The 14,435-nt window shown below is 47.8% G+C and overlaps 5 protein-coding genes across 5 annotated transcripts; 3 read left to right on the top strand and 2 right to left on the bottom strand.

Annotated features, from left to right (window-relative positions):
- Positions 1 to 138: 138 nt before the first annotated feature.
- On the top strand, positions 139 to 3,758 carry AGABI2DRAFT_115280 (argonaute-like protein; the record flags this gene model as incomplete). Its single annotated transcript, XM_006458205.1, has 24 exons — positions 139 to 271; positions 326 to 381; positions 433 to 524; positions 576 to 674; positions 730 to 782; positions 831 to 879; positions 937 to 996; positions 1,047 to 1,287; positions 1,337 to 1,450; positions 1,504 to 1,725; positions 1,776 to 1,926; positions 1,973 to 2,034; positions 2,092 to 2,223; positions 2,286 to 2,359; positions 2,409 to 2,494; positions 2,541 to 2,695; positions 2,750 to 2,876; positions 2,923 to 3,078; positions 3,129 to 3,188; positions 3,241 to 3,298; positions 3,352 to 3,366; positions 3,423 to 3,487; positions 3,538 to 3,545; positions 3,597 to 3,758. The coding sequence occupies 24 exons, from the start codon at positions 139 to 141 to the stop codon at positions 3,756 to 3,758; spliced, it is 2,430 nt and encodes an 809-aa protein (XP_006458268.1).
- A 1,343-nt stretch (positions 3,759 to 5,101) lies between these two features.
- AGABI2DRAFT_190609 (hypothetical protein) lies at positions 5,102 to 6,295 on the bottom strand. The gene is made up of 6 exons (XM_006458204.1): positions 6,069 to 6,295; positions 6,016 to 6,021; positions 5,843 to 5,961; positions 5,409 to 5,789; positions 5,276 to 5,356; positions 5,102 to 5,227 (listed from the first exon to the last, which is right to left on the bottom strand). The coding sequence occupies exons 1-6, from the start codon at positions 6,258 to 6,260 to the stop codon at positions 5,209 to 5,211; spliced, it is 798 nt and encodes a 265-aa protein (XP_006458267.1). The 5' UTR covers positions 6,261 to 6,295; the 3' UTR covers positions 5,102 to 5,208.
- Positions 6,296 to 6,419: 124 nt separating this feature from the next.
- AGABI2DRAFT_115277 (hypothetical protein) lies at positions 6,420 to 7,746 on the top strand (the record flags this gene model as incomplete). The annotated part of the gene is made up of 2 exons (XM_006458203.1): positions 6,420 to 7,011; positions 7,064 to 7,746. The coding sequence occupies 2 exons, from the start codon at positions 6,420 to 6,422 to the stop codon at positions 7,744 to 7,746; spliced, it is 1,275 nt and encodes a 424-aa protein (XP_006458266.1).
- Positions 7,747 to 8,065: 319 nt separating this feature from the next.
- Positions 8,066 to 12,413, bottom strand: AGABI2DRAFT_199741 (hypothetical protein; the record flags this gene model as incomplete). Its single annotated transcript, XM_006458202.1, has 15 exons — positions 8,066 to 8,542; positions 8,729 to 8,794; positions 8,988 to 9,197; positions 9,290 to 9,351; positions 9,408 to 9,559; positions 9,621 to 9,876; positions 9,932 to 10,404; positions 10,460 to 10,625; positions 10,684 to 10,765; positions 10,814 to 11,044; positions 11,101 to 11,288; positions 11,419 to 11,684; positions 11,739 to 12,082; positions 12,136 to 12,217; positions 12,268 to 12,413. The coding sequence occupies 15 exons, from the start codon at positions 12,411 to 12,413 to the stop codon at positions 8,480 to 8,482; spliced, it is 2,787 nt and encodes a 928-aa protein (XP_006458265.1). The 3' UTR covers positions 8,066 to 8,479.
- A 33-nt stretch (positions 12,414 to 12,446) lies between these two features.
- Positions 12,447 to 14,260, top strand: AGABI2DRAFT_176683 (hypothetical protein). Its single transcript, XM_006458201.1, has 4 exons — positions 12,447 to 12,800; positions 12,880 to 13,178; positions 13,229 to 13,870; positions 13,921 to 14,260. Exons 1-4 carry the CDS (start codon positions 12,455 to 12,457, stop codon positions 14,137 to 14,139), a joined length of 1,506 nt encoding a protein of 501 aa, XP_006458264.1. The 5' UTR covers positions 12,447 to 12,454; the 3' UTR covers positions 14,140 to 14,260.
- Positions 14,261 to 14,435: the final 175 nt, after the last annotated feature.

Below are 14,435 nucleotides of genomic sequence, written 5' to 3'. Positions count from 1 at the left end.
ATTCGTTCAGAATGCAATTCCCGACAAAGGATGTACATCACTACGATGGTATGTCCGATTTGCCCTGGCCACTTAATTAATTGACTGATTTCATTCCCTCAGTCGGTAAGATAACACTTTGTCAACAAATCACGCCTCATGTATCCTGATGCGGAAACGAAAGAAATTACACCCCAGTGGCAACCAGAGCCCAAGATCGGCATAAGGACGCGGAATGAACTCATCATGCGTGTCCAGACGATGAACCCTCATATATTCACCAAGAGAGCCGGTATCTATCCCTCCTATATCCGACGATAAGCTTCCTAACATACGGTGGATGAAGCCTTTGATGGAATGAAGAATCTTTTTGCGCCGCTGAACTATTTTCCTGAGCAGACCGTAAGTTGTGTACATCACCTAGCTCTTCTTGCCACTCACCATCGCATCAAGTTCCGAGTACCCTTTTTCCAGGATTCCCGCAAGGATCAAAAGGAAAAGGTGGTCGCAGTCCATATCAAACATGTAAATAAAGTCAACTTCGGGTAAGGCGCCTGCTTATGTCTTTGCGGTGAATATTGACTGTATGTTCTCAGTTCACTACAACAATATATTCGAACTGAGAGAAGTAGTGACGAGGAGGTAAATTTGATGCTGAACATGCTTAATGTGTTTGTACAGGCCACTCCAAAGCAGTGAGTTATCCTCGAGTCATCGTGATATCTTGGTTCTCCAGCTTAAATCCCATAGAAAAGAAGGAATCCTCTCCAATGCAAAATCAATTTTCGTCAGAAGTGAAAGAAGTAGGTTTGCAATTCTCGCCTAACCTTCATCATTTGACAAATGATTAGAACAATCATCCCAAATTGCGCCTTTGGAACTTTGGCGAGGTTACTTTCAGTGCGTATGATTCAGAACTTAGTCCGCTCCGTACGTGATTCTCATTCGATACCTTAGGAGCGTTCGACCTGCGTTCGACAAGTTGGTAATCAATGTGGATGTGACGATCGGTGTGGTGTAAATCTATTTTCTAATCATTGCGCCCAACCATTCTGATGTTTCAATAGTCTTCCTGCCGCTGACCTCGAGAAAGTTTGTGCCGAATACCTTCATCTCAGAAATCGGAACGACCTCAAACGCCTGCGGCCCGACCAATTCCAGAAACTGAGGCAATTCCTCAAAGGGTTAAAAGTCCGGGTGAATATTGGGAACCACAAACATAAAACTTCAGTAAAAACCGTCAGGAAAGTAATTCAGGACGTTGGTATAGAAACTTTCGAAAAGGATGGAGAACAAGTAACTGTCGCCGTACGTGAACCTTCTATAGTTTATTATGCGTTATACTCAGATATAACAGGATCATTTCATGCGAGCCCACAATTTTTCCATACCACGCTCAACGCTGGGTATAGAAACCAAGGATGGCAAGTTCCCAATAACATGTTGTTCGACGGAAGAGCAGTTGTACAAAGTATGGGTTGACTTGCAAGAATCTATGGAAATACATTACTAATCAACTTGAAGAACCGTGCAACACCCGAAGTTGTTCGTGCAGCTTTGGAGTTTACGCCTTCGGACCCACGACAACGTGCAAATGAAATCAATCGTGCCTTCAAGCACTTTGATTACGCCAACTCTCACTTCTTAGTCACTGCAGGCATTGAAATACGCGAAACACCTGAGATGATCAAGGGCCGAATGTTAGGAACACCCTCCATTGTCTTCGGCACAGGAGAACGTAATCTGGTGATTCAACTCAACAATCACGCCCATATTAAAACTTACGTCTTTCGCAGAATCAAAGGCCAGGAGTATGGGATGTCATGAGACAGAGATTGGCCTCCCCAGCTCAAATATCGAGGTGGATTGTCATAGACTTTGCAAGTGTCGACCCTGCCGCGGTACATTACTTTGTTGGAGAGCTACTCCAGGCGATGAGAAATCTAGGTTTGCAGGATCGTCTTAATGCTAGGCTTTTCTCATTTCGTCACAGGTATACAGGTCCCCAATCCTGAAGGAGTCGAGAGACGTTCAACGCAAGGAGACGTTTTACAGGTCAGAAAGATTCTTCCTTGTTACTAGTTGAACTCATAAGCTTCCTTGGGATATCAGGAGTTGGAAAGTTTGAGACATCGACACAATCCAAGCCTCATTGTTGCAATCCTGCCCGACCCCGCAGAGGAACAATATCGCACAATCAAACGCTTTGGGGACATCACTTGGGGTGTCGCTACTCAGTGTGTTGTATGGATCTAGTTTCCCTTCATCATTGGGGCCGAAGCTTACTTTTTGAATCTGGATTTCAGAGGTGGAGTAATAACTTGAGCAGGAACGTCTCATCTCGGAAGGTCAATCAATACCAGAACAACCTCATTCTAAAGTGGGTGTGCATATGTTCGCATAAGCAATTGACTGACAAATTGTGCCAGAATAAATCCTAAGCTGGGTGGTGTAAACTTTTCTCCGAATTCGCCGGTGCTCCAGAAGCTTAAAGGAATGCCGTTCATGGTCATTGGTTAGGTTTTTAATGCATGGTAAAGACAAAATATTGATAATACTAGGTGCCGATGTCAGTCATCCAGGACCGGGAAGTCAACTACCTTCCATTGCCTCGGTTGTTGCTTCATTTGATAGAAATGCGTGTCAATATGCTGCCTCTATAAGTGTTCAATCCTCGCGGGTCGAAGTCATAGAGAATTTCTCTGAAATGTTTTTGGTATGCATGCGTATGCGACGACAGAAAATTATCGATCACTCACAGCTACGATAGGATGTATTGAATAGTTTCAGGGGAAGAAATAGTGGTGCTGTACCTAAGATTATCATTGTCTTCCGCGATGGTGTTTCGGAAGGGGAATTTGATAACGTCGCGAGGCACGAAAAAGAAGCTATGGAAGGTAAGTTGAATGACCATCTGAGAGCCTCGCTTTGAACATCATCTAGGTGTCTTTGACCAAACATATCCCGAGGGCAAACGACCCAAGATCGTTCATATGGTTGTTGGCAAGCGTCACCATGTTCGATTTTTCCCTACAAACCCGGGTCAAGCGGATAATAGAGGAAATGGCAATTTCAAAGCTGGCCTGGTAGTTGACAATGGTAGGTGGCTGCGTTCGGAATAGTATGATGAGCTTCTGATATTGTTACAGAGATTGTTCACCCGAGATATTGTGATTTTTATCTGCAGTCTCAACCTGGTCTTAAAGGCAGTACGTGCTTTCCATCTCCTTCATAATAAGAGCCAGTGTTGACTGCGTGAAGCATCCATTCCTAGTCATTATACCGTCATCCGAAATGATCTCGGAATGACCATGGTCGAGTATGTGTCAGTTTTTCTTGAGTAAAACTTTCTTCTGAGATCTACTTTCCCAGACTTCAAGAGTTAGCGTAAGCCACTTTGGCCGTGTGGAAGTAACAACTGGATTTGATTTGAATGGATATAGGTACTCTCTTTGTCACGCTTATTCAAGGTCCACAAGGTCTGTCAAGGTTCCAGCACCTGTGTATTGTAAGCATAATCCATCATAAACGATTGTTCGTACTAACAATGCCCTTTAGATGCCGATGTAAGCGAAGACCGCCCAGTATCATACAAATTGTTGATCCCTCCCCCTTAGCTCGTTTGTCGCCGGGCGAAATTTCATTATGATGCAAGCATCAACGATTATTCTGTATCTTCCGCTAGTGGTTATGAAGACGACGACTCACAATTGAACTATTACCGCCAACATTTCAACCCAGTTAACAGCAGCATGAAGACGCAGATGTATTTTGTATAGCGAGGATTTTTTCTACTGCTCAATGTATCATTCATTAGCTAACGGTGTTTCATCTTTGTGCTCATTTTACTGATGTACGAGTTTATATTACTTTCCGATGTGTAAAGACTGTTTGTTGTACAAGAAATGCTATTCTAATCCGTGGAAAAAGCCTTCGCGATGTGCCTGTATGCCAATCAACTCTCATCAAGCCAACCTGCAACCCACTCACCATCACTGTATACCGTCACTCGACGCTCGCTGAAGTAACCATTGAACTGGGACATCAAGCGTGCAACCAGCGTGGTATTGAGTAACATCCGCAGTTTATAAAGCGACTTCCCGCATACAAAGCACTGCTTTCAAGGACCAGGTTAACCGTCAGCCTAGCTGCGCTACGCTACATCCACAAACACTTCAAGTTCACGTCCCACGTTTTACAAATCCGTCTGTTCCATTTCGGCTCTATCTTGACGCACGTATCTGTACTATTCAATTTGAAAGAAGACTCTGAAAACAGAAATGGCGAGCAAAGGATGGCTTAATCTCGAAGCGGGTGCCAATCTCGTCCCAGAAACACAATTTTTCGAAGGAGATTCGGCCTTTAAATTTTTGAAGTTGTCGAAGACGACGAGGTTGTATGGGTTCATTGGCTGGTGTGTACATTGTCTTTCTGTCTTTTCCTGACCACCCCCTGAGATTGTCCATGAATTCTTTGGAATGCTTGGGGATTTGTTTTTTAGTCTTGTTATTGGATTCGTGTTGAGTTTGTTGGGTGCCATTCTGCTCTTCCTTGGACAGATAGGGAGCTTTGCAGGTAAGCGTCGTATTCTGCATATGGCGTTACTTCGGATTTTGGTTGACACGAGACATTCTGCAGTGCTCTTTGCCTTTGGAACCGTTATATCGCTTGTTGGAACTGGATTCGTCATTGGCGTAAGGCATTTCTTTGGAGATTGAGCATGAATTGACTATTCTATATATCAGTTTTTCAGTCAACTGAAGCTGGTGCGTTCATGAACTATGGAACAAGATTTTCTTTCTTGCTAAACCTGATGACAAGATGTTCAAACCTATTCGTGTACTTGCAACCATTATCCTCTTTGCGTCCATTGCTCTGGTATTCGTTTTCGCCTTTGTCATTGACAGCGCCGTACGTGTCATCTATTGTCTATATTTTCGGGTGACTGATGGCATGATCCCTCCTGCTGCAGGTCCTCTGTCTAAGTTCGTCCCGCTACTGCCATTGCTTCGAGAAAGTGCTCATTGTTTTCCTTTCCTCATTTAGTCTTCGTCTTCATCGAATACCTCGCGTACACGTGGTACACGCTCTCATATATTCCTTATGCACGAAGTGCGATACTCAAGATTTTCAATATGGCATGAAATGAATAATGCCTTACGACTATACGAGGAAAAGGAAGAAATTTGTACTCGATTTTTCTTACTTCCACTGGCTCAATTCTATCTGTTACAGCTTGGGTAATTCTCTATCACAAACATGAGATAGACTATTTTTACTCCAAGGATTAATTCACCCTCTGAAATTGTTCTTCTGTTCCCTTAGCGAGTTCATGATGTCGGAATCTGGTGTATTGGGTCCTGCATTTGTCTTTTTCCTGCTTTGGCTATGAGAACACATACTATAGATGTCTGCAAATAAATACTTGCCTGACGTCTGGTGAGTTGAGGCGCATAAAGACGTTCCAATCCTTTTCATCGCCAATGGTAGATTTGCCAGTGGTGACATCGTTGTCCTTGACAAACTGTGCAAGTCGAGCGATTCCAGGGCTATCTGGCTCTATGGCCTTTGCAAAGGCAAGGTTTCCTGTAGTGTATTCATGGCCGTTGTAGACAAGTGTCTTGTCAGGGAGGGAGCCTAGGTACTTGAGAGCACGACCCATCTCATCTGCAGAGCCCTCGAAGAAACGACCGCATCCGCCAATGAAGAGGGTGTCGCCGGTGAAGACGCCACCAGGGTGGGACGAGTCTGTGGGATCGGTCACATAGTAAGAGATGGAATCTTGAGTGTGGCACGGAGTTGCAAGGCATCTAGAACATGCTGATAAGAATTTGTCGAAGTGCGATATATGAACCTTGTTTACTTGACATGGATGTTGTCGCCAATCTTAAATTCGTCATTATCGCCGACAGGATGGGAGACGTTTGTGACATTCTCTTTGTCTTTACTGCCATAGATCGGCAAGCCTGGGAATTTCTTGCCCTGCACCAGGCTCGGTCAAGACTGATATACTACCGGGTGGGAGGAGAGACATACAAACTCCTGTGCAGAAAGTTGAGCAGGAGAGGATTGGAAAAGAGAGAACGCACGTGGTTGCCACCGCTGTGATCGTCGTGCCAATGGGTAGTGATAGCCGCGACAATTGAAACGCCAAGGCTTTGTGCGGCAGCAGAGACCTTGTCGACGTCGTATACGTCGACTGCGGCGGCCTTGTTTGAGGGGGTATCTATGAGGAGATATGCATAGTTATCCTGGCGGACGGGGACAGGGACGACCTTCATTCTGGCGCTGAGAAAGGACCAGCGGGAGAGAAACATGGCATGTGACTGGCGGGTGGATCCCTTTATCCTTTCTATAGTCTTCCTTCCCCACCATCACTTTCTCTCTCCCGCCTCTCGTTTTCGTTTCTCGTCGCTCTTTTTCACTTTCTTTATTTCTGTATGTCTCTACGTACTCTTCGCAGGCACTCGAGTTCCCTTGTGCGCGCCCGAGCACCTCAAAACGGCCCAAATTCCCATGGTCCTGACGGCCACGACAACGGCCACGGCAAAGACCACGGCAACGGCCCACCGGACTTTAATCGTGGAGGCGGCGGAGGTCCTGGAAATGGAAACGGACATGGTCATGGCTTAGGCAACAATGAGGATCACAGGCCAGACAATGGAAATGGCCGTGGAAATGGTGACCACCCAGACAGTCAACCCAACTTTCCTTTCCCCGGTGGAGGCTCTGATCCAAAGCCTGCCGGAGGAAGCGATGCTGGCGCGGGCAATGATGGGAGTGAACAGGACAGGCCTCCAAGTACCGACAACCATGAAAGTGGTAGTACCAACGGAGGAAATACCGGAGGAAATAGTGGCGGTACCACCAACTCCAACTCAGGGTCAAACCCCCCGGTTGATGCTACTGGAGGGTCAAGCAGTGCTACCTCCTCTTCTGACCCACAGGCAAGTAGTCCTTCCCGCGATACGGCAAGCCAAACATCAGATAGGGTCACCCAATCTTCGCGGCCCCCTCTAATCAATGCTCAGAGTGAGTCGACCCCAAACTCAACCACTGTACCGGATAATAAAACCCTCTGCAGCCCTCGCTATGACCGCAGTTCCCAGTGGATCGGCTAATATCGTTTCTGGTGATCCTAGCGTACTCTCCACCTTTGCGTCTACTCCCTCTCCTAATCCTTCACCCTCCCCTTCCAATGATATAACCACAGAAGCTGCTTTATCCAACCACGACAATGGTGGTGCGATCGCTGGCGGGGTTGTCGGTGCCGTTGTTTTTGTCGCACTCGCTCTTGGAACATGGATTGTCTACAAGCGACGTCGCAAAAATCGTCTCGCACCATCAGCCGAATATTTCTCCAATCCCGCTGCATACCCATTTGCACGAGGTTTCGGAGGTACTGCCAATCGCAGTGAAAAAAATAACCAACTTGGCAGCAACTACGGTGGCGCTGGCACAGGTGCCGCCGGTAAAGCCAACTTGAGGTCCTTCAACTCAGAGTCGGAAGCAAACCCTCAGATGGAACAATACAGAGATGAGAGACCTGTTTACCCATCGGGGCCACTACACCCTCCGCCTCAACCCGAAATACTTTACAGCACTCGTCCACCTGGAAGTCCCCCACCAGCAGTACCCATACCAGGCTCGACGCCTGGTACGCCGACTACCCCCAACGGCCGTCGGATACCTTTTGGCACTGGAACTTTCCAGTTCCCACCCCGTTCACCTCACCCTCAACCACTAATCACCCCTCAGCCACAGTAAGATGCCCCCTCACCCTCCCTCCACCCACAAACACACGAACCGTTCCCTCATGTTGATTGACCCGTCTCTGATGCAAGAGACATTCTCACTGCTACGCTGTTGATATGTTCATATATACACCAGCCTCTTTTCCCAGCGCGTTTTTGTTTTTTTATTATGTTTCAGTTATTGAAAAAACTCGCCGGTTGTTTGCAACACGAACGTTGTGTAAATATCCTTCCTCTCGACAGAACCCTGTTTATTCCTTTTATGTTATTGTTTTTTTCTTTTCCGGTCTCAACTTGTATCTTGACCCCCCAAGTTGCCTTTGTTTTCAATTATCTTTATTTACGTATGCATAACTTCGAGGAAGCTGCTGTGGATTTTTTTTTGTTTACTTTGGGATAGCTTGCTTTTTTACCCCACCCTTTTTTTGTGTAGTGTTAGTAGTTACGCCGGTCTCTCTTGGGTTGCTCAGGGGAAGAATGTTTATGTTGCTATCGACCGGTGCTATCGCTGGCGGTAGCTTGTTCTTTTTTGTCTATTTCGAACCTGCTTGTAAGGAAAGGGCTTGTAAGACTTGGAAATTGATGGTTTGGTCAACTCTGGGTTATTTTTGGATTTTTTAAAAAATTCCGTGATCCCCATTTACTGTAATATAAATTATCGTTTCACCGACCTTTGAAAAACATATAGGTATATGAAGAAGCAGTATTAAAAAAAAAAGGAAAGATGTCGCATAATTCCCCCCAACCTATTCGCTCAAGATAGCCTGAACCACATTCGCCACCTTCAACTGCCGTAGATCCGTATATGTCTAGAAACGCAACAGACAGCACCCGAAGTGATTTACAATGCAACGTTGACGTTTTGATAGATCCGTTACAGTGGGATTGATTGAAAGAAGAAAAAAAAAAAAAGTTGTTGATACATCATCAGCGAGTGTCCCCAAATATACCCTGCCTTTTGTGGTGGGCATCAAAAATAGGGAAGAGTAACGCACCTGTCCACATCCAACGAAAATGATAGGTTGCCCAGTGACATATGTCATGGAGAGTGCGGCTCCCACCTATAAAGAAGATATCAGAAGGATCAGTTTCTTCACGTTCAGATAACGGATGGAGAAAAGCGATATATATAAAAAAGAATGCATCCATCCGGTAAAACCGCTCTTTTCAGAGAATCGTGATTTAGACAGGATGCAGAGAAGGACAAGAACGCCACCGAACATAGAAAACAACAAAAATGGAGCCAAGACGAACCTTGTCATCCACTGTATCCCATTTGGTTACCAGCATCCCATCGATACCGCGTCCCTTGCCAACACCGGAAGCAGATGAAAAATCGCGCAGAGCACGATCAAATTTGGTCAGCTGGTCGACTGCTTCGTTGCCCACCAAGGCTTCACCAACAAAGATGATCTTGTCCGGATTGTTCGTCGCAACCAACTTTGCAAGTGCCCGCATCAATGGCTTAAAGGGTTAATGAAGAAGTCGGCAATGCAAGGGAGAGTAAAACGTTGGTGTCAATATAAATTCCATGAGAGAAGAGATGGAAATCATACTTCATTATCCTGCATACGCCCTGCCGTATCAATTAAAACAACGTCAAAATCGTTGTCTCGAGCTACCATTATGTCGTTAGGGTTTAGACTCGGTCAGTATCGCCGAGGTGCCACATACCATATGTGATAGCTTCTTTAGCTATTGCCGCTGCATCCTTGCCATATCCTTTCTCGTACAACTCCACACGACCTTTACTGTCTCCCGCGCCATTCACACCGAGCATGCTGAGATTCCTGACATGGACACGTAATTGTTCAACCGCTCCGCTCCTGAGAAGAAAAAAAAGTATGAATGTCAGCATGTCGCAGATAATTTTTAAGATAGACGTACCGGAACGTATCACAAGCAGCGATCAAAACGCGTAGTCCGTTTTGGATCAACCAAAAACAGACCTTTGAGAGATTCGTGCTCTTTCCCACACCGTTGACGCCGACAAATGTGATACTGTATGGCATGCGTTGTTGGGTTGAGGGGAGAGGTGATGACAATTTAGTACGAATGGAGAGAAGGAGGTCAGTCGAGGTCTTGGGAGTGAGAATGCGAGTGATAGAGGTTGAAAGTGCTTTTCGAACGGCGGCGTTTGTGGCTAATATGAGTTGGTGAGTATGATTTACTTTCCGAAGGAGAGATAAAAAACTCACTTTCGAATCCACCGACTTTTCTGCCAACCAAATTTTCACCGACACTCTCACATATCTTTTCAGCAATCTCTTTCGCAACGTTCTTCTTCATCAGGTGTTGTTCCATGCCGTCAAGTATGGGTTTTAGGTCAGCTTCGGTGAGAACCTTGGACCCAGTAAGCCTGGCAATCAGCGATCCAAAGGTTCCAAGAGAACTAGAAGGGTCAGGCTTGGACTCTATGACTTTGGCGAGTACATCATTATGGTCTTTGGAGAACTCCCAATCCTTGACTTCATACAGGCCATCTCGATTCCTAGAACCAAGAGAGGACTGATCAACGAGTGTCTGGACATCTTCGGTAACGCGGCCGCTTCCATCGATCGGCCTGTCGGCACTATAATCCAAAGCCTCCATATCTTGTTCAGTCGGGTGAGAATCTCCCCACGTGCGCCCGACCTTGGTCTTGTTCTTGCGCTTTGTCGGAGCCTCGGACCTGTCAATCCACCAACGGATCAGAAAGTAATAAAGACACAATGGGGGCAACATACTCGGAATTGGACTGACTCTCTCGGCCGCCAAATCCCTCCATCATCACTTGCCTCCCTCCCCGCGCCCCACGCCTTCCGCCTCGCCCACGTAGTCTGTTCTTCAAAGTCTGGAGATTTCTGGCTATCTGTTGTTCATCTTTAGGAGCATCGACGTCTACAGTGGGGTCTGATATGTGTGATATATAAATACGGCACACAAACGAGCTGGGTCGCGGAATGCCTACCGGTACTTTGGTCGTCAGAGGAAGGAGTTTCGACGGGTACTGGAGCGGAGCGAATGATGGCTCGCCCGCGGGATCGACGGTCCTGGTGATATTTAGGTCAGTTGTACGGGGTCAACTAACCAGAACAGACCTTGTCCTCCAAACTGCGCAAGACGCTATCAAAAGTGCTGTCCCATTTTTCAAACAGTTTGGCGAAATTCCAAGTGGTAGGCTCGAGGGCAGTCGCCTTGGCAGAGTTGAGGGTATGGAGAGAGGCTACAAAGGTGGCAATGACGGGTTCATAGTATTTGACAAAGAGAGTCTTGAGGGCGAGCAAGAGCTCGTCGACGTATGTGAGTTGGAGGATGCGCTGATATGCGACCTGAAAGGGGGGGATTGAGAGGGTGCTTCGGAGTGCAGGTGGAGTTAGCAGCGTACGACAAAGATGAGCTCGAGGTCGTTGACAAAGGTCCATTTGACGGCGTAGCCATCCTTTTCGTATTTTTCATCCGTTGTTCTACCTTCGATGAGGGCATCGCGGATGAGGGAATTGACTGGGGAGACGGGTGACGAGGCGAGCTGTGCGGCGGCAGGGGTAAAGGAGCGAGACCAGAGCACAAGGCCACCTGGGCGGGGTCAGCAAGTGTAGACTTGAGCCAGTAGCCATACCTTTGTGGGAGATGGAGCAGTGGTCGAGCATTGAGAAGGCTGCAAGTCAATGATCAAAGTTAACAAATTGCTATTGCTACTGCACACGTGATCTACTATCGAGCCACCGCCGCACGTCCTTTTTCGCAACGAGACCAAGCACTCGTCGCCGTTCCTCAGCCCCGCGTTCCCGGTACAGCCGCATGATGTACCCACATACACTCCACATGTCCTCCCATGCCGCGTCGAACAGCTCCCACCAGCAGTGTGGCGCCTCCGACGGCAGCGACAGCCCCAGGTGCCGCACCGTCAGCAGAATCGCCGCGCACACAATCGTCGGCACTTGGTACAGTGCATACACCGGCGTCTGGAATCTGGACCAGAGTCAGCATTCATTCATTCGCTAAGCATGTCATCATGTCGCCTACGCATCATTAAGGTACCCCCATGCCCTCGTGCATGCAGTTCCGTGTTTGATGAGTCCAAGCACTTGGAGATAATTGACAAGCGTGCCATATGGAAGCACAACGTGCACGTCAAACCCCAGTCGCTTCAGAACCTGCATCTCGGCAACCACGAGCGCTTCTTTGAGATCGTAGAATGAAGTGCCAAAGTAGGACATGGGGTAGTACTTGAATGGTGTATCCGCTTTGGGGCTAATCGAGTGCGCTGCTCGCTGGAGCAAGACGTCGTAGACATTGATCAGGTCCCGCATGCGTATGGGACACTCTTCCAATTTCGAAGCGAGATACAATGCACCCATCCCAATGTCCTACATAACACCCGAATTGAGCAAAACATACGAAACGAGACAAAGAAACGCACCGCTACACCAAAGTTTTTCAGTGAACTGACATACCAAAATCTCTGAAAGAGGATCTGCGCCGTAGCAACAGCGACCTGTTTCCTGGTGCCAAATGAGTAACAGTGTGGATAGGGACGAATAAAAGAACAGACTGGGCCAAGAGAATGCCGGCCTGGTGGATGAGCTTGCAGCCATAGGTGCGGAGATCCTCCTCGAGGTCTGGAGGAATGGCATCCTGCTGGGACGGGGAGAGTCTGAGCTGGGAGAGGGTGGCGAGGGGAGGCAAGGCAGGGACCATCGCTTGTTTACGCGCGCCAAACAACGGGGCTGTCTTCTGCCATGGCCAACCTCCCCCCAAAGCCAGAGTCGCCTCTCAAGGAAGAGCGCAGACTCGACAACCGCGACGGCGTCACCACCGCACGCCCCATGGCCCCCTTACCCTCTCCTCGTGTTCCACATCCAGACAGGTCCTACGTGCCCCACCACCAGCGCTCAGAACCAGACAGCTATGTAGCTGTTTATGCCTCCAGGCGCCCTCCGCTCAGAGACTGGGAACGAGACAGGCGAGACAGAGACTACGATAGACACCGCGACTCTAGACGCGATTGGCGAGAATCCGACCGTCGAGACTCCAGACCGTACGACCGCAGGCGGGAGGACGACAGATTCAGACCACGACGGTATGGTGTGTCTTTCGTTACCTCATCAATCCAAAAAACCACAACTCATAGCCTGGTAAAAGACTCTGCTTATCATAGATCTAGGTCTCCTCGTCGCTATTCACGCTCTAGATCACCTTTTCGCCGCCGTTCACGCTCTCCCCCACCAAGACGATATTCCCGCTCCAGATCACCACGAGTGTCTCGCTCTCACACGAGATCACCACGGCATCGACCTTTTACTCCTCCTCGCACCCGTCCCCGAGTTCTTTCGAGAAGCAGAAGTCCACGCCCTCGCTCCCCACCTCCGAAGCGACTCAAACTCGGTAACCACTCCATATCAGATAGTCCACGAACATCACGAGCTCGCTCAAGATCTCATCCTCGTTCTCCTTCCCGTGCACGTTCTGACCATTACAATCACCATCATAAAACCCCACCACCCAATACTAAGGAAACAAAGCTTCCACCACCTCCTACCCTTCCTGCTATTCCTCGGGCCCCTTCACCAAAAAAAGAAGATATCGATGTCGCACCAACATCCCTACGCCCCGTCGCCACCATACCTTCACCCCATAATGACGAAAAAAGTACTATCAATGTGGAAAAGCCTGACATACATCCTTACCCGATGCAGCCCTCATTAAATCATCCCGCCAAGTCAGAAGTGCCTGTCAAAGTCGAACCCACTAGAGAGCAGCTGCCTCATTTAAAACCAGAAGTTATGGAGAGACCACCATCTTCTTGTGCACCGAAACCAAGCAAGTCGGAAGTACGGGGAAGGTCACATTCTCCACCCAAGGGTCCGCGCGCGACCCAGTGGCGAAAAATCTCAAAGTCACCGCCCAAGGGTCCAAGAAATCACGGCATTGCAACGCCCTCGATGATGCCTGTTCCCGTACCACCGCCCGTACATAATCCGGCGCCGGCCCCTTCGTATCCCACCGGCCCTCGCGCTGATCGCAGGCCAACAGACCAACCTATCCTACGTTCTTCGGAATTCACTAAAATTCAACCACCCACGAGTGACAGGTGGACAAGAAACATGATACACCCAAAATCTGGAAGATATGGTACTTCACAGCTCGAACTTGACGTAAGTCCTGCATGTGAATCACATAATTAATACTCAAAAGTTGTATGAAGCTCGTGCGATATCGGTCTCACCGAGTTAATCTCAATCAAGTGCATGATCAAGTGTCTCGCACTACTCGCCGCGCATTACACGAATTGGACATGGCGACCATTGACTTACGTATGGCGGAGACTAGGCGAAGAATTGCCGACGCTCAAGTGGAGAAAGCTAAGCTTGGCGTGTTGGGTATCGATGGTTCTACACCAGATATGACTGAGGGTTCGACATGATGTATTTGTGTTTGGAGACGGCTGAACATTTCTATGGGATCACTCGGCGAATACATTTTGGGTTGTAAGATAGGAACGCTGTTTAGTTCCACGAACCGAATTCACATGGATGGCCTGAACCACGAATAATTCCAGGGACGTCTATTATAGATGTGTTTAACGGTTGACCTATGGCAAAGGCTTGCATTCCATATGCGTCTTGTCAGGGTTAAAAGGTAATGCACAGAAGAATCCATGATCTTGCATTGCCTTGAACAACTGTTTCGAATTCATTTTGAGCTGTTTTTTTGAAACCT

This window comes from Agaricus bisporus, assembly GCF_000300575.1.
Source record: "Agaricus bisporus var. bisporus H97 unplaced genomic scaffold AGABI2scaffold_2, whole genome shotgun sequence".
In the NCBI taxonomy this organism is placed as follows: Eukaryota; Fungi; Basidiomycota; class Agaricomycetes; order Agaricales; family Agaricaceae; genus Agaricus; species Agaricus bisporus.
This window is presented reverse-complemented; position numbering and strand designations above follow the sequence as displayed.

Bases quoted from the DNA above. Each gene is read 5' to 3' on its own strand.
- AGABI2DRAFT_190609 (XM_006458204.1), bottom strand. From the start codon at position 6,260: ATGAAGGTCGTCCCTGTCCCCGTCCGCCAGGATAACTATGCATATCTC. The intron at 5,790-5,842 runs GTAAACAAGGTT...AGCATGTTCTAG, and splicing joins GGCGACAACATCCATGTCAA to ATGCCTTGCAACTCCGTGCC. The intron at 5,357-5,408 runs GCAAGTATTTAT...TAGCCAAAGCAG, and splicing joins CTCAACTCACCAGACGTCAG to GAAAAAGACAAATGCAGGAC.
- AGABI2DRAFT_176683 (XM_006458201.1), top strand. From the start codon at position 12,455: ATGGCCAACCTCCCCCCAAAGCCAGAGTCGCCTCTCAAGGAAGAGCGC. The intron at 13,179-13,228 runs GTTCTGACCATT...CCCAATACTAAG, and splicing joins TCGTTCTCCTTCCCGTGCAC to GAAACAAAGCTTCCACCACC. The intron at 13,871-13,920 runs GTAAGTCCTGCA...AGTTGTATGAAG, and splicing joins CTTCACAGCTCGAACTTGAC to CTCGTGCGATATCGGTCTCA.